Source organism: Ranitomeya imitator, chromosome 8 (assembly GCF_032444005.1).
Source record: "Ranitomeya imitator isolate aRanImi1 chromosome 8, aRanImi1.pri, whole genome shotgun sequence".
Taxonomy (NCBI): domain Eukaryota; kingdom Metazoa; phylum Chordata; class Amphibia; order Anura; family Dendrobatidae; genus Ranitomeya; species Ranitomeya imitator.
This window is the reverse complement of record NC_091289.1, coordinates 66981227-67000358: the sequence shown is the minus strand read 5'-3', so window position 1 is coordinate 67000358 and position 19132 is coordinate 66981227. Positions and strand designations below refer to the sequence as shown.

The following is a 19132-nucleotide window of genomic DNA, read 5'->3' as shown; positions in this document are numbered from 1 at the left end:
GGACAGGAATAGGGAGATCAGACCCAGCAGAGATGACAGCTGAGGACAGGAATAGGGAGATCAGATCCTGCAGAGATGACAGCTGAGGACAGGAATAGGAGAGATCAGACCCTGCAGAGATGACAGCTGAGGACAGGAATAGGGAGATCAGACCCTGCAGAGATGACAGCTGAGGACAGGAATAGGGAGATCAGACCCAGCAGAGATGACAGCTGAGGACAGGAATAGGAGAGATCAGACCCTGCAGAGATGACAGCTGAGGACAGGAATAGGAGAGATCAGACCCTGCAGAGATGACAGCTGAGGACAGGAATAGGAGAGATCAGACCCTACAGAGACAACAGCTGGGGACAGGAATAGGGAGATCAGACCCTGCAGAGATGACAGCTGAGGACAGGAATAGGGAGATCAGACCCTGCAGAGATGACAGCTGAGGACAGGAATAGGGGGATCAGACCCTGCAGAGACAACAGCTGGGGACAGGCATAGGGAGATCAGACCCTGCAGAGATGACAGCTGAGGACAGGAATAGGAGAGATCAGACCCTGCAGATGACAGCTGAGGACAGGAATAGGGAGATCAGACCCAGCAGAGATGACAGCTGAGGACAGGAATAGGAGAGATCAGACCCTGCAGAGATGACAGCTGAGGACAGGAATAGGGAGATCAGACCCTACAGAGATGACAGCTGAGGACAGGAATAGGAGAGATCAGACCCTGCAGAGATGACAGCTGAGGACAGGAATAGGGAGATCAGACCCAGCAGAGATGACAGCTGAGGACAGGAATAGGAGAGATCAGACCCTGCAGAGATGACAGCTGAGGACAGGAATAGGGAGATCAGACCCTACAGAGATGACAGCTGAGGACAGGAATAGGGAGATCAGACCCTACAGAGATGACAGCTGAGGACAGGAATAGGGAGATCAGACCCTGCAGAGATGACAGCTGAGGACAGGAATAGGGAGATCACACCCTGCCACATTACACATACGCCATTCTCCTGTACAGTAATGCTTTGTCTCCATCATCCCTCTGCAGCTCATACATTACACACTAATACCCGCAGCCATACTGTACAGGATGCAGCCGTCCATACACGGCCCCGTCCCCGGTGAGCCGCTGTATAGTGAGATGATGACCGGGCACACAGCTCTCTGCGGGGAACACTCACCTGGCAGCTTCAGGGCTCTGGACAGCACCGTAGCCATACTGTATGGAGTGACACCGCGCATGCGTGCCGCGGGTGATGTAGTCTGACGATAGAGACAGGAAGCACAGTGAGAGGTTTTGTGCCGCAAGCCATGCCGGGTCACAGAGAGCCGCACAGTACACTGAGCACAGTGCCCCCCGGTCCTCGGCTGCTGGGACCTACTGGTGCAGAGCACGGGGCTGTGCCGGGCGGTGTCGGGGGGATCATCCTCTGACATCCCCGTTTGGCCCCCTGCTCCCGGCCTAGTTCTGGATGGGCGCGTTCCGTCATGGCGCCCTGTGAGGCTCCTACATTGGTTCCCATCAGATCTCGTCTGTTGCACGAACCCTAGTTGTTAGGGAGGAATTTTTGGGATTGTTTTTTACGCCGTCCCTTGTGGTAAGAGTAACGTTACCCCTGACCCCGGGGTCCGTGCAATAAGGCCGCGTGCCCGCGATCAGAAAGCGGCAGCACGTTGGCGCGAGGCTTGTTCGCTACCGTCTAAGGCCGGCGTCACACATGCGAGTTTTACGGACGTAAGAGAGGTGCTGAAACTACGGATTGCATACGGCACAATTATTCTCTATGCCCCTGCTCCTATCTGCCGTATTTTACTGATCAGTATTATACGGCTTTCTACGGCCGTACAAAATCGCAGCATGCTGCGTTTGTTACCGTACTGCGCAAGAAATACGCCAATGAAAGTCTATGGAAGCGTGAAAAATACGGATTACACACGGACAAGCAGTGTGACTTGCGAGAAATACGCAGCGCTGTTAGAGAGAAAAGCCGGTAATTCAGTGCGGTGTACAGTAAAATCACACTGACAGCTTACAGTAGAATAGGTAGAATAAATGTGTACACATAGAATAGGTATATATATATATATGTCAGTGAGACACATATATGTATATATATTAATATTTATTCCAGCGCTAGACAGCTTGAAAGCCGGTAATTCAATTACCGGCTTTTTCCTTCTCCTTCCTAAAACCCGACATGATTTGAGACATGGTTTACATACAGTAAACCATGTCTTCTCTCCATTTTTTTGCAGATTCCACACTACTAATGTCAGTAGTGTGTATCTGCAAAATTTGGCCGTTCTAGCTCTTAAAATAAAGGGTTAAATGGCGGAAAAAATTGGCGTGGGCTCCCGCGCAATTTTCTCCGCCAGAGTAGTAAAGCCAGTGACTGAGGACAGATATTAATAGCCTGGAGAGGGTCCATGGTTATTGGCCCCCCCCCCCTGGCTAAAAATATCTGCCCCCAGCCACCCCAGAACAGGCACATCTGGAAGATGCGCCTATTCTGGCACTTGGCCACTCTCCTCCCATTCCCGTGTAGCGGTGGGATATGGGGTAATGAAGGGTTAATGCCACCTTGCTATTGTAAGGTGACATTAAGCCTAATTAATAATGGAGACGCGTCAATTATGACACCTATCCATTATTAATCCAATACTAGTAAAGGGTTAAATAAAACACAAACACATTTTTTAAAATTATTTTAATGAAATAAAAACAATGGGTGTTGCAGTATTTTATTCAACGCCCAATCCAGTCACTGAAGACCCTCGTTCTGTGAGTAAAAAAACATAATAAACCAACAATATACTTACCCTCCGCAGATCTGTAACGTCCAACGATGTAAATCCTTCTGAAGGGGTTAAAGCTCCCTGGCTTTCTAGGTAATTTCCCACGATCTATGAACAGCCAGCAGAGGGCGCCTCACCGCAAATAAACCTAAATATAGCTCATTGATCTATTTTTAGCCTCATTCCCTGGGGTTTTGCAGCGAGGAGCAGCCTGCATTAGCACAGCTCCTTGCTGCAAAATGTTTTAACCCCTTCAGAAGGATTTACATCGTTGGACGTTACAGATCTGCGGAGGGTAAGTATATTGTTGGTTTATTATGTTTTTTTACTCACAGAACGAGGGTCTTCAGTGACTGGATTGGGCGTTGAATAAAATACTGCAACAACCATTGTTTTTATTTCATTAAAATAATTTTAAAAAATGTGTTTGTGTTTTATTTAACCCTTTACTAGTATTGGATTAATAATGGATAGGTGTCATAATTGACGCCTCTCCATTATTAATTAGGCTTAATGTCACCTTACAATAGCAAGGTGGCATTAACCCTTCATTACCCCATATCCCACCGCTACACGGGAATGGGAAGAGAGTGGCCAAGTGCCAGAATAGGCGCATCTTCCAGATGTGCCTTTTCTGGGGTGGCTGGGGGCAGGTGTTTTTAGCCAGGGGGGGGGGGCAATAACCGTGGACCCTCTCCAGGCTATTAATATCTGCCCTCAGTCACTGGCTTTACTACTCTGGCGGAGAAAATTGCGCGGGAGCCCACGCCAATTTTTTCCGCCATTTAACCCTTTATTTTAAGAGCTAGAACGGCCAAATTTTGCAGATACACACTACTGACATTAGTAGTGTGGAATCTGCAAAAAAAATGGAGAGAAGACATGGTTTACTGTATGTAAACCATGTCTCAAATCATGTCGGGTTTTAGGAAGGAGAAGGAAAAAGCCGGTAATTGAATTACCGGCTTTCAAGCTGTATAGCGCTGGAATAAATATTAATATATATACATATATGTGTCTCACTGACATATATATATATATATACCTATTCTATGTGTACACATTTATTCTACCTATTCTACTGTAAGCTGTCAGTGTGATTTTACTGTACACCGCACTGAATTACCGGCTTTTCTCTCTAATATATGTGTCTACTGACATATATATATATATATATATAGACAGTATATATATATTTTCTTTTCTTTTTGGGACACATGGATCACTTCTATAGCGGTATGTTGGTTTTGCTAGCCTGCGAGAAAACCACGCAGTACGGATGCCATACGGATTACATACGGAGGATGCCATGCGCAAAAAACACTGACATACCCTGCCTACGGAGGAGCTACGGACCACTTTTTTCGGGACTTTTCAGCGTATTACGGCCGTAATATACGGACCGTATTGTTTTACGCTGTGTGTGACGCCGGCCTGAGGCCGGCGTCACACTAGCGTGTATTACGGACGTAAGAGAGGTGCTGAAACTACGGATTGCATACGGCACAATTATTCTCTATGCCCCTGCTCCTATCTGCCGTATTTTACTGATCCGTATTATACGGTCTTCTACGGCCGTAGAAAATCGCAGCATGCTGCGTTTGTCACCGTATTGCGCAAAAAATATACCAATGAAAGTCTATGGGGGCCCAAAAAATACGGATTACACACGGACCAGCAGTGTGACTTGCGAGAAATACGCAGCGGTGTTAGAGAGAAAAGCCGGTAATTCAGTGCGGTGTACAGTAAAATCACACTGACAGCTTACAATAGAATAGGTAGAATAAATGTGTACACATAGAATAGGTATATATAGATGTCAGTGAGACACATATATGTATATATATTTAATGCAGCGCGAGATAGCTTAAAAGCCGGTAATTCAGTTGCCGGCTTTTCATTTCTCCTTCCTAAACCCGACATGATATGAGACCTGGTTTACATACAGTAAACCATCTCGTATCACCTTTTTTTTTGCATATTCCACACTACTAATGTTAGTGTGTATGTGCAAAATTTGGCCGTTCTAGCTATTAAAGGGTTAAATCGCGGAAAAAATTGGCGTGGGCTCCTGCGCAATTTTCTCCGCCAGAGTAGTAAAGCCAGTGACTGAGGGCAGATATTAATAGCCTGCAGAGGGTCCACGGTTATTGCCCCCCCCCCCCCTGGCTAAAAACATCTGCCCCCAGCCACCCCAGAAAAGGCACATCTGGAAGATGCGCCTATTCTGGCACTTGGCCACTCTCTTCCCATTCCCATGTAGCGGTGGGATATGGGGTAATGAAGGGTTAATGTCACCTTGCTATTGTAAGGTGACATTAAGCCAGGTTAATAATGGAGAGGCTTCAATTATGACACCTATCCATTATTAATCCAATTGTATGAAATGGTTAAAAAACACATTATTACAAAGTATTTTAATGAAATAAACACACAGGTTGTTGTAATATTTTATTATACTCGTAATCCACCTGAAGACCCTCGTTCTGTAAAAAAGGTAAAATAAAAAAACAACAATATCCCATACCTTCCGTCGTTCTGTCAACGTCCAACGATGTAAATCCATCTGAAGGGGTTAACTAATTTTACAAGCAGAAGCTCTGCTAATGCAGCTGTGCTCCTGCCTGTAAAACCCTGGGGAATGAATGGAATGTAGGTCAATGACCTGTAGTTACCTTCAGTTGCGGTGAGGCGCCCTCTACTGGATGTCCTCATATGAACTCGAGAGTGGGAAAATATTCTGGAAAGTTTCCAGGCTCGAGTTCATGTCTGGACCAATTGTGAGTCTCCTGACCCCGAATCAACATCATTATGCCTATGAGGCTGTTGAGTGTGGGTCAGGAGACGCAGCTGGTCCGGACATCATGGAGAGCACATGGACCGTGAATGTCTATCACACTGAAGCTTTCATTTTTCTACAGCAGCTTAAAAGGAACCTGTCAAGTCAAATAATGCTGCTAATCTGCAAATATAGGGTTAATCTGCAGTCTAACCCTGGATCGGATCAGGTGCAATAGGCCTGACAGGCACAGCTCACATCTTTGTTTCCCCTCCTCTCCGAGGGGATCCCACCCCTCCCAGTACCTTCCTATCTTTAGGTGTTGCTTGAAACCCCCCACTCAGTTATACCACCGACCTTGTGGAGATCAGGTGTGACCTCCGTAGCCTTTCAGGGTCACTGCGCCCGAAGGGTCTCACTTTTGAAGGTTCTTGCTTTCTGGGGGGGGTTCATTGCAATTGTTTATTTTGCTCGTTTTACGGATTAATAATGCAACGTTTATGGATATTTTGTAGAAATAAGTAGGATTTTCTTACAAATGACAGAGTTTTGGTGGTAGTTGTTAAATGTGGGTACTTTTTGTTTCATTACCTTTATGGTTATTAAATGTTTATTTTTTCATCTGATTGTGTACTCTTTTAATACATCCCTATAAAGCACACTGATCACTTTTAGAGCCCAGAAATGAGATAATTAGATATTCTAGCCGGTTTTCTAACCTGTTCCTGTCAGACGCACTGCGCCTGAGCTTGGGAGTGCCAGGGATGTCCCTGACCCAGGGTTAGTTACAGAAGGAAGGTGCTGGAAAGTGCAGCACCTGAGAGAACATGAACTTTATGTCCCCAGAAAGCTGCCGGCTTTCAGTCATACAGGCGTGCCGGCCGGCCTACAGTCACCGCTCTTTATATCGTGTGTATAGAATTGTCAAGCTGCAGATATGAAACTGTTTCAAGTATGCACAAAAAAAAATAAGTATCTAGGGCATGAGATTTCAGAAACCTCATTCACTTTGCTGGGACAGAAAAATGCTGTGTTTTGTGGCAAACTTACATAAAAACGCGGCCTGTGAACATAACCTTAGGCAGTTCTGATACATCTACCCCACTGTCTGTTATTTACGTGGACACCACATGACATCCTATATTTGGGGGCTGCATGGGACGCTCATATAGGTGCGGGTGGCACTGTTTATCTTGGCATTGTACATCTAGTACCATTTGTCTAGCCCCCATGTGCCCATATGTCGTCTCAGGACTTTAGAGATTTATTTTTAGACTCTGAAGAAGAGATTTGGAGATTCCAGTATTTTACCCTGAGGTGGACATGGTGACTCTGACTCTTTGGACTCCAGTATGCTGCAGTGCGGGGTCCTCCTTGGATGTTGTTGTGGACAGGGGGCAACAAACGCCTGGAGCGACACCTGGAAACACATATCTCTGATTACTTACTATGGCATTTCTTCTAGAATTAGGCAGGATACTATAATCAGGGTCGGACTGGCCTGGTGGGGTATTGGGGAAATCCCCGGTGGGCCTGTGTCTCTGAAAGGAGAAGAAGAAAGAAAGAAGAAAAAAAAAGTCTGCAGTGTTTAGGGGCACGGGCTCTTTACAAGTGCAGACAGAGAAAGTGCAGGGGCACGGGCGCACGCACGCAGCACTCATTACTGAACCCCTGCGGCGTGTGTCCCGATAGTAGCTGTCAATTGTGCACCCGGCATATGACGTCAGTGTCATGCGCCGCATGCGACAGGCGCACATCAACCGCCGGCCTCTGCTATGTCGGTGGCAATTTTACTATGTGCGCGCCGACCTGCAGAGGAGGAGTACGCCGTCACCGGGAGTGCAGGAAGGTAGGAGGAATCGTCTGTCTGTCTGTGTCTCTCTCTCTCCATGAAGCCAGGATAAGGGGCCAGGATGGATAAATGGTGGGGAGCAGAAAAAAAGACAAGGATGGATATAAGGGGGGCAGCAGGATGGATATATGGGGGGCAGGATGGATATAAGGACCAGGATGCATATAAGGGGGGCAGCAGAATGAGCACCAGGATGGATATAAAGGGGGGGGGCGCGGCAGGATGGATATATGGGGGGCAGGAAATAAGGACCAGGATGGATATAAGGGGGCAGCAGGATGGATAAATGGGGAGCAGGAAAAAAGACCAGGATGGATATAAGGGGGCGGCAGGAAAAAAGGACCAAGATGGATATAAGGAGGCAGCAGGATAGATTTATGGGGGCAGGAATAAAGACCAGGATGGATATAAGGGGGGCGGCAGGATGGATATATGGCCTATGTGGGGCAGGAAATAAGGACCAGGATGGATATAAAGGGGTGTCAGGATTTATATATGGGGGGCAGGAATAAAAGACCAGGATGGATATAAGGGGACCGGCAGGATGGATATATGGGGGCGTCAGGAAAAAAGGACCAGGATGGATATATGAGGGGGTCAGGAAAAATGGACCAGGATGGATATGAGAGGCGGCAGGACAAAGGACTAGGATGGATACATGTGAGGGGCCAGGATGAATACATACAGTGGGGCAAAAAAGTATTTAGTCAGTCAGCAATAGTGCAAGTTCCACCACTTAAAAAGATGAGAGGTGTCTGTAATTTACATCATAGGTAGACCTCAACTATGGGAGACAAACTGAGAAAAAAAAATCCAGAAAATCAGATTGTCTGTTTTTTTTAACATTTTATTTGCATATTATGGTGGAAAATAAGTATTTGGTCAGAAACAAACAATCAAGATTTCTGGCTCTCACAGACCTGTAACTTCTTCTTTAAGAGTCTCCTCTTTCCTCCACTCATTACCTGTAGTAATGGCACCTGTTTAAACTTGTTATCAGTATAAAAAGACACCTGTGCACACCCTCAAACAGTCTGACTCCAAACTCCACTATGGTGAAGACCAAAGAGCTGTCAAAGGACACCAGAAACAAAATTGTAGCCCTGCACCAGGCTGGGAAGACTGAATCTGCAATAGCCAACCAGCTCGGAGTGAAGAAATCAACAGTGGGAGCAATAATTAGAAAATGGAAGACATACAAGACCACTGATAATCTCCCTCGATCTGGGGCTCCACGCAAAATCCCACCCCGTGGGGTCAGAATGATCACAAGAACGGTGAGCAAAAATCCCAGAACCACACGGGGGGACCTAGTGAATGAACTGCAGAGAGCTGGGACCAATGTAACAAGGCCTACCATAAGTAACACACTACGCCACCATGGACTCAGATCCTGCAGTGCCAGACGTGTCCCACTGCTTAAGCCAGTACATGTCCGGGCCCGTCTGAAGTTTGCCAGAGAGCATTTGGATGATCCAGAGGAGTTTGGGGAGAATGTCCTATGGTCTGATGAAACCAAACTGGAACTGTTTGGTAGAAACACAACTTGTCGTGTTTGGAGGAAAAAGAATACTCAGTTGCATCCATCAAACACCATACCTACTGTAAAGCATGGTGGTGGAAACATCATGCTTTGGGGCTGTTTCTCTGCAAAGGGGCCAGGACGACTGATACGGGTACATGAAAGAATGAATGGGGCCATGTATCGTGAGATTTTGAGTGCAAAACTTCTTCCATCAGCAAGGGCATTGAAGATGAAACGTGGCTGGGTCTTTCAACATGACAATGATCCAAAGCACACCGCCAGGGCAACGAAGGAGTGGCTTCGTAAGAAGCATTTCAAGGTCCTGGAGTGGCCTAGCCAGTCTCCAGATCTCAACCCTATAGAAAACTTTTGGAGGGAGTTGAAAGTCCGTGTTGCCAAGCGAAAAGCCAAAAACATCACTGCTCTAGAGGAGATCTGCATGGAGGAATGGGCCAACATACCAACAACAGTGTGTGGCAACCTTGTGAAGACTTACAGAAAACGTTTGACCTCTGTCATTGCCAACAAAGGATATATTACAAAGTATTGAGATGAAATTTTGTTTCTGACCAAATACTTATTTTCCACCATAATATACAAATAAAATGTTAAAAAAACAGACAATGTGATTTTCTGGATTTTTTTTTCTCAGTTTGTCTCCCATAGTTGAGGTCTACCTATGATGTAAATTACAGACGCCTCTCATCTTTTTAAGTGGTGGAACTTGCACTATTGCTGACTGACTAAATACTTTTTTGCCCCACTGTATAACATCAAGTACTAATCAAAACTAAAAGAAGTGAACCGGAGTATAACGTGGTATAAATGCAATGTGTAGGAACATAATCACACTGGCCATTTAACAGGCAAAGCCTAAGATAGAAACAAAATGAACATATACCTGCTGTAAGTAAGTAAAAAGCAATAGTGCATATAAATTCTCCCACATATGGAATACCAGTGTACTCAGGACAAATTGGACAACAACCTTTGGGGTCCAATTTCTCCTGTTACCCTTGGGAAAATTAAAAATTGGGGACTGAAAAATAATTTTTGTGGGAAAAAAATTGAATTTTTTTATTTTCACTCTGGGCGTCATTAACTTTAGTGAAGCACTTGGGGGTTCAAAATTCTAGCCACACACCTAGATAAGTTCCTTATGGGGTCAGGTTTCCAAAATGGGGTCACTTGTGGGGAGTTTCTACTGTTTAGGCACATCAAGGGCTCACCACATGGAACATGATGCCTGCAGACCATTCCATCAAAGTCTGCATTCCAAAACGTCAATACTTCCCTTCTGAGCCCCGAAGTGTGCCCAAACAGTAGTTTTCTCCCACATAAGGGGTGCCAGCATACTCAGGACAAATTGGACAACAATTTTGGGGTCCAATTTCTCCTGTTACCCTTGGGAAAATAAAAAATTGGGGATTGAAAGATCATTTTTGTGGGAAAAAAATAGAATTTTTTATTTTCACGCCCGGGCATTATAAACTTCTGTGAAGCACTTGGAGGTTCAAAGTGCTCAACACACACCCAGATAAGTTCCTCAGGGTGTCTAGTTTCCAAAATGGGGTCACTTGTGGGGGGTCTTTACTGTTTAGACACATCAGGGGCTAGTCAAACACGACATGGCGTCCGATCTCAATTCCTGCCAATTTTAGCTTGAAAATGTCAAACGGCGCTCCTTTCCTTCTGAGCCCTGCCATGCGCCCAAACAGTAGTTCCCCCCACATATGGGGTATCAGCGTACTCAGGACAAATTGTATAACAACTTTTGGTGTCCAATTTCTCCTGTTACCCTTGAGAAAATAAAAAATTGGGGACCAAACGATCATGTTTGTGGAAAAAATTTCAACAACTTTTGAGGTCCATTTTCTCTTTTTACCCTTGGGAAAATAAACAAATTATTGCTGAAAGATAATTTCTGTGACTAAAAATTAAAATGTTAATTTTTTCCTTCATGTTGCTTCTGCTGCTGTGAAACACCTGAAGGGTTAATAAACTTCTTGAATGTGGTTTTGAGCACCTTGAGGGGTGCCGTTTTCAGAATGGTGTCACTTTTGGGTATTTTCTGCCATATAGACCCCTCAAAGTGACTTCAAATGTAAGGTGGTCCCTAACAAAAATGGTTTTGTAAATTTTGTTGTAAAAATGAGAAATTGCTGGTCAAATTTTAACCCTTATAACTTCCTAGCAAAAAAAAAATGTTTCCAAAATTGTGCTGATGTAAAGTATACATGTGGGAAATGTTATTCATTAACTATTTTGTGTCACACAACTCTCTGGTTTAACAGAATAAAAATTCAAATTTTGAAAATTGTGAAATTTTCTAAATTTTCGCCAAATTTCCATTTTTTTCACAAATAAACGCAAGTTATATCGAAGACATTTTACCCCTATCATGAAGTACAATTTGTCACAAGAAAACAATCTCAGAATCACTGGGATCCGTTGAAGCGTTTCAGAGTTATAACCTCATAAAGGGACAGTGGTCAGAAATGTGAAAATTGGCCCGGTCATTAATGTGCAAACCACCCTTGGGGGTAAAGGGGTTAATGAAAACACAAAACACTTAGGCCTGATTTTTAATTTGTGATTTATTGTAGTCAGTTTTTTCGTCTTGTTATTTATTGACATTGTTTTGCACCAAATTCTACAAAATAGGGCACGCGGTTTATGGATTTGCTTGAAAATTAAAAAATGTTCTTTATTTTTGTCTTAAACCGTTCTTTTAGTGTAAATTCTTTAAAAAGTTTTTCTAATAATTTGACAAAATTTAAAAACTTCGTTTGAAACCTTACACTAGGCAGGGACTGCATTGAGATGTGTCAAAAATATGGGACACTTGGCAAAAGTTGCATTTCATGAATCCGTCTACAACACCCCCCTGACGAAGGCAGATGGCAAAATGCACGTCAGGGCAGGGCGCATCCAGGGGACGTCTCTCACAATAGTGACAGGTAATTATCATGCGGCCTTATTTGGGACTTATTATAAGTCTGCAGCACACAATTGTGTTCACTTATGTTTGGTTATGAAGTGGCTGCCCTGGCCATTAGCATGTCTGCACTAGCACTTTATTTATCTATCTACCTCTACATATGAATATACCTGTTACACTACTTTTCCATTGATTTTTATTTCGGCTGTGGGAATAATATATGTGAATAATTATTCGGCTATATGAATTTGCCATTGCTCAAATATTTCATACAATTCTCATGTGTTACCACATTATTTTGTAACTAACTTTATCGTCCCGTGGCACAGTGCCCTTTCTTTGGTATTTTGTTCCCCCTCTACCCCATGTTGTTGCATATAGTTAATAAATACTATTATTTAGCAAATTATTGGACATTATTTCGGTTTTTTTTTTCGTTTTTTTTTTTAACATATCCAAAGTTGTGGTAAAATTAAATTATATAAGATTATATAAGAAAATGTCACAAACTTATCGAGAACAAAGTACAAATACTAGAGACATTAAAAAAGTGTTCCCATCAAGTTTTTATTCTCTTAACAATATATTGCAATCATCATATATAACATTGTGAACTTACAATTGCTCATTTTGCCTTTCTACCAAGATAATTCTTCTCTTTTCCATTAGATCTATTACATCACATAATTAAACACTCACTAGCTGAATCTTTCTAAGCTCTATGTAGAAACAGGAGGTACATTTTCCCTGTAAACTCATAAGTCACTGCAAAAATTCCTGTCAGGGAGAGGAGGTAGCAGCTGGGCAAGGAAATGAAGAGGGGAATGATAAAAGCAGGGAAAAGAGACTTCCTGTCTCTACATAGAGCAGAGAAAAGGTAGAAGGGCAAAATGAGCAATTGTAAGTACACAGTGCCATATAATATGATGATTGCAATATATTAAGAGGATCAATACTTTGATGGGAGGAGGAGTACTTCTTTAATAAAAAGCAAATTAGTACATAAAACTGGCAAAACAGCAGTAATGAATCAGAGCATTGTAGTATATATGACCACAGCCTCAGCTCGTATGTGAGCTCTAGGTGCAAATGTACATTGAAAAAAATATTTGTCATAAAGTTACGTGAAGGCAACCACAGTCATTTTTTAAAATATGTAATGCTATAATCTGTGTCTTTCTCGGCAGTCCTACATGGCTAATAGCCTTTAAACCTTTCTTGTCACATTACAATAGTTTAGTAAAGCCTATAAATCCTATTGAACAGTGAGCAATAGTCCATCATGAAGCCTACGTTAAACAGTAACCTGTGTGACTTCTTAGAGGAGATCAAGGCTTTTCTCTAAAAAATCAATTGGATAATTTATGCTTTGTATACGCCAGCATTTGCTCCATCTGTTTTTGGCACTTTGTTTTACAGAAAAGAACAGAACATAAATCAATGTTATTATAATCTTTGCATTTCATAATCAGTCTCAGGAGTTATATTGAACATGAAAAGGAAACACGTAGGAGACTCAACTATTTTTGAGATTATCTTTGGTAGATTAAAGGGCTCTACACAACTTGTGCTTCGGGTACTAAGTCACAGTTCAGAATGGCTACAGCTGTGTGAAATACCTATGTTCTAGATTTCTAAAGTAGGAGTATTATGCAGATATTTAACTTTGTATTAGTGCTATTGCGTGAGTTGGTTTTGACTGTGTGTTCAAAAATAGCATAAAAAACAACTCGTGTAATTACTCCTTTACTACTTCCGGATTGCCCATAGACTTTTAACATCTGAGCAGACCACTTTTTACCTTTTTTTTCTAATATATCAATGCAGAGCAACCAGCTTGCGTGAGATAATGTAGATATGAAGGCAGAGGTTGCTAGATGGAGCCAAACCTCCCAGAGAGAAGACAAACATAGTTTATTACCATTTTTACCTTCTCAATTTGTGTATACACAACACTGAACTAACGCTTGTATATATAGATTAAGTAGCCGTATCACTGACAGTGCTTCCTCCTCTGGACCCAGTGGTCATGTGATTGCTGGCAGCAGGGAAGGAATAAGAACTGCTCTTTCCTAGGAATCCCAATCAGCTCTAATAATGCAGGTCGGAGGCCAAAATTTCCTTGTTGCTTAGTATAACATACAGGGTCCAGTTACAGGGGAAATTAGCAATAAAGGAATGTATTACATTGAACTGTGATTTAAAGAGAACCTGTCAGCAGCATTTTACTAAGTAAAGTGCAGATAGGGCCATGTTAGTGATGTCATACTGACTAAAATAATAACTCAGGTGAAGAAATCCTTTTCGTACATTTTCTATAATCTTTGTTTGAAGTTTCCTGCAGAAACAAAGGGATAGGCATTAGCATTAAAACAGTTTAATCTTCTCTCCCCCGACATCATATCTCATATGCAATAAATGGTCAACCCTGTAGCTATTGTCAGGTTTGGTCATTTACATGGTACTTAAAAGAGTTTTCCATTTATAGTTTTTGATGGTATGTTCACACAGAGTTTTTATAATGTTGATTTTTGTGGATGAAAAAATCAACATATAAAACCACTTAAAAACTGTTTTATATCATGAATTTTACTTAATGTTTTATTTGTGTGTAGGATGGTTTTATGACTGTAATTCAAATTGAGTGTTTCCTCTCAAGCAGAAACAACATGTTGCTTCTATGTGAAAAAAAAAAAAACAAATGGGAAAAAGATCACCATGTGCAGTATAGACATGTTTTTCTGTAGAAATATATTGAAAATGTATTTACCAAAGAGCATTTGAAGCAGTTTTTATGTAAATTGTGGAGCAGGAACTGTTTCAAAATCCACTGAGAAAAAATCTGCGTCAACATTCCATTAAACCCTATTGGCTTGCTCACCTTGAAAATAGCAAACACAGTTGGGGACCGATGAGTAAAGCTTTGTTATTTTGAAGAAGACCAATGCAATAGGCTCTAAAAAGTGATAAATGGGAACAGAGGCTGTAGAATAGTTATTGTGTAAAGAATATGAGTATTCACTAAAATAGATGTCAGTGGTGGGGATGGGTCTTTTCTACTTGCACAGCTTCTCAGTTTTGAAAAAAAGAAATGTTGTGGGGTAGAGTAGGAATTGAACTATTTACCGTCCTTTTTTCTCAGTATAATTTGGAGTTCTCCAGGCACTTTGGCTACAGAGGGAAAGCCAGCAGCCAGAAGGAGTGAAATGACTGTAATGGTTGGACATCATGAACCAATGGCACAGACAGATGTTTGCAGAACAATTCAAAGTCAGAGCCAGGAAAACTTTGTGTAAGTGCAGAGGTGGCCTTCACAGCATATGTGCTGTTACCTCACACACTTCGCTGTGAGATTCTTGTAGAAGTGTAGAATGAAACAGTTTGTGTTAAGTTAGTAAAATTGCAAAGCGTTTGTAAAAACAAGCAATTTACCTCTTATGAAAAATCCTTTGCATTTTCAAGAACGGAGGGATTTAACATTCTACTGCGTTTACTGCGTGTTGCCTAGGTTACCAACCACCTCCATAGTGTATCAAAGGTGGCCAGTTTCCTAGGCAAGTGCTGTTAGATCCAGGCGATTTCATTTCCCTGTGCCCCCCCCAATGCTGCAGAGGCAAAGCTGCCTCAGCTCAGAGTATGAGAGAGCGCACAGGACCATGCTGCTGGTCACAACTGTCAACCTTTAGGCTGTTTTGATTTTTTGTCTCATTATCATCAGATTAATTTACTTTATATTTTGATAGATCAGATATTTCTGCACAGAGCAATAGCAAATATGTGTTTTTAATTTTTTTTAATTGTTTTATTTTTAAGGGGTTGATTTGAACTTTTGTGTTTTATTTTTTCAATATTTTTTAAAACTTTTTTTTATTTTTTACTGTATTTATGGTCTTTTTAGGAGACTTGAAGCTGCAATCATTTGATCGCCTGTTCTATACACTATACATAGCAGGGATTCAGCACTGCTATATATAGCATAAATCACAATCTCCTATGAACGCCGGCCATAGGACAGCGTTCACTGAAGGATTGTGATGACAGGCACCGGGGTCTTCAACAGACCTCTGGCAGTCATGGCAACCCATCAGCGACCCACAATCACGTGATGGGTGTACCAGTGGAATGGATCAATGACACGCTTCCTGTCTGCACGTGTAAAATCCCACTCTCAGTGATTGACAGTGGTATTTAATGGATTAACAGCCACGGGTGGATCTCGGATTGACCAGCAGCAGTTAGGCCGGTTTCACATTTGCGGTTGTGTCCGCAGCGTTTCTTCCGCAATTATCAGCATGTGTTGTGTATTCCTATATTTAACAGGGACGTATATGTCCTCGGTGGGTAGGGGTATAAATTAATCCCGGAAAATGTTCCACAAAGCACGGCAGGTGTCCGCAACTATTCAGGGTGGAAATTCCAAGCCGGTATTGGAAGTGGAGGGATGATAAGCTCTCTCCGGTTGCCAGAAATCTGTAATAAAATAAATAAAAAATAAATTACAATCAATTCTATTTATGGTGTGATTCTGCTAAAGACATAAAGGAAAATACAAAGAATACATGTCAGACCAACAATAATTATGACTGGCATTTGATTAGAATTGTTACGTACCTTAATGTAACCAGCAGACGTTCCTCTGCTGGAATCGCTCTACGGACCTGGGTGTCCTGTCTCCGTATGGCTCCTTGGACATGACCAAGCAAATCCCAAAAAGAGTCTTGCGACAATTGGGTATATTTTGGGAATTTCTCCGTGTTGGCATTAAGCTCGCCATATAACGTGTGGTAGGCTCCACGGCTCTCACGGAGTTCGATAATGGGGTGTCGCCAAAAACGCCTACACCGTGTCCTTCTCCGTCTTTCACGATTTCTGTGTTGCTCCCAAGCAAACAAACAGGCAAGAAACAGCTTGATGCTTAAATCCAGGTTGAAATAAAAGCTCTCCGTGCGAACATTCATCATGACACCGGATACAGTAGCACACTGTTAAGATTTCAGCAGTCCTAGGGTCTATATATAGATATCCCATAATACACGCCCTCTTTAGTCCCATTGGTGGTGTCTGATTATCTAGATTTTTCTCCTGTAAAATTTTCCACCATGCGCACAAAACACGCAAACTCATGCAAAACGCATGGAAAAGCGTGAAAACGCGGTGTTTTATAAACTGCATGTGTCTAAAAAACGCTGCATTTGTACGTGTTTCTATGCGTTTTTTCGAACGCAAATGTGAAACTAGCCTTAATGACATTTGATGGCTGATTAAATCAGCCATCATGTGCGGGGAAAGATGCGAGCTCAAACACCGAGCTACATAGCCCCTGAGCTTGTCCCAACACTTAACTATGTCTTACCCTGCTCACTGTCTGTTGCTGGGCAGAAGTCAGTTTCCTAACAGTACAATGGAAAACACTACAATGCATTGCAACACAATTCACATTACACCTCACACTCACACCTTACACTTTACATTGTCTTCAAGGGGGAACAGGGCAATATGTCCATCTTCTTACAAACGCACCCAGTACTGTTTTTTTCAAGGTATTTTGAACATTTGACAGTAAAATTATTAGGAAGCTTATTCAATGAGTATTTCAAGCAATATTTATGTGGATTTGCAGTAAAATTTGCTTACCAATCCTCGTAAAAAAAAGCCCTGTAAGTGAGTTCTCATGGCTCTCTAAAATAAATCACCATTTTTATGCCTACTGCCTAATGATTCAGGACTCCCATATACTATAGTGGAGCCACAGACACGGACACCACCTCTCTAATTCACATACTGCTTTCTTTATTGCCAAATGGGTGGTGAGACCCCATTCTCCTCATGTATGAGGCATCCAAATATGTCTACACCATTAGTAATTGCCATTCCCTGCTCTTCAGCTGCTGCCACTACTCTTCTGTGTGTGGCTGCCCACATATAGTTAATCTGTCAGACAGGCATTATGCTGCAGGTTGTGCACCCCTGCCCTACAGTAAAGATCCCTATAGTACAGTACAGTATATTAAAATTACCCCCCCCCCCCCTCCCCCCCCAAAAAAAAAAAAATTAACTGGAGTATAAATGTAGCAGAGTTGGGGATTGTTGTGGGACGGATTTACGGCTGACCCCTTTAGTTAATTTGATTTTTTATTGGTAATAAATGTGTAAAAGAGTGTCAGGGAGTGTTTTGCACAATTAGAGGACTTTTCTGTGTGCTTGTTTATTACTTTTCACCCCAGGGTTATTAATGGGGATGTCTTATAGATGCCTCTCCATTACTACCCACTGTGCGTGATGTCTGCTGACATTACAAACCTGATATAAACCCGAAAATAGTACCCCTCTTTCCAATGCATGAGGGCTTGAGGGAAGAGCTGAGGTTAAGCACCAGAATTTGCTCATCTAATGGTTGCACCATTTTTGTGATGGTTGAGGGCTGGTGTTATTAGTCAGGGAGGGGGCCAATAATCATGGCCCCTTTCCAGGATATGCACATCAGCCCATAGCTCTCCGTTTTTCCTTTGCTGGTTAATAAAAAATAGGGGGGACCCCACATCATTTTTTGGAGGGGCTCTCCTTTTTAATAACCAGTAAAGGCTACACAGACAGTTGTGAGCTGTTATTAATAGGCTAGGAAGAACCATGGATATTGACCCCTTCCCAGAATAATAACATCAGCTCACAGCTGTCTGCTTTCCCTCAGTTGGTTATTAAAAATAAGTGTGCCGACTTTTTTTTAAATAAATTTAAAAAAGCGTGGGGACCCTTTATTTTTAACTAGATTGTGGCCCGATTCTAACGCATCGGGTATTCTAGAATATGCATGTCCCCGTAGTATATGGACAATGATGATTCCAGAATTCGCGGCAGACTGTGCCCGTCGCTGATTGGTCGAGGCAACCTTTATGACATCATCGTCGCCATGGCAACCATTATGACATCTACGTCGATACTGTGCCCGTTGCTGATTGGTCGAGGCCTGGCGGCCTCGACCAATCAGACGCGGGATGTCTACGTCCTTTATGACATCATCGTCACTGTGCCCGTCGCTGATTGGTCGAGGCCTGGCGGCCTCGACCAATCAGAGACGTGGGACTTCCAGGACAGACAGACAGACAGACAGACAGACAGACAGACAGACGGAAAAACCCTTAGGCAATTATATATATAGATAACCAGATAAGGTAAAGCAGACAGCGAAGGGCTGCAGACCCAGCCCAAAAATGGAGGCAATGACATGCTGATTTTTATTATTTAGTTG

The 19132-nt window shown here is 42.6% G+C and overlaps 1 protein-coding gene across 2 annotated transcripts in view; it reads right to left on the bottom strand.

Moving 5' to 3' along the window:
* Positions 1-1236, bottom strand: part of FAM234B (family with sequence similarity 234 member B) — a 66646-nt gene extending 65410 nt beyond the window's left edge. Inside the window, exon 1 of one of the 2 annotated variants that reach the window (XM_069737056.1) lies at positions 1175-1236. In XM_069737056.1, coding sequence (XP_069593157.1) covers positions 1175-1235 — 61 coding nt within the window. In that variant the 5' untranslated portion in view covers position 1236. The remainder of the gene's footprint in view (positions 1-1174) is intronic. The other variant, XM_069737055.1, reaches the window with a different exon arrangement.
* Positions 1237-19132: the final 17896 nt, after the last annotated feature.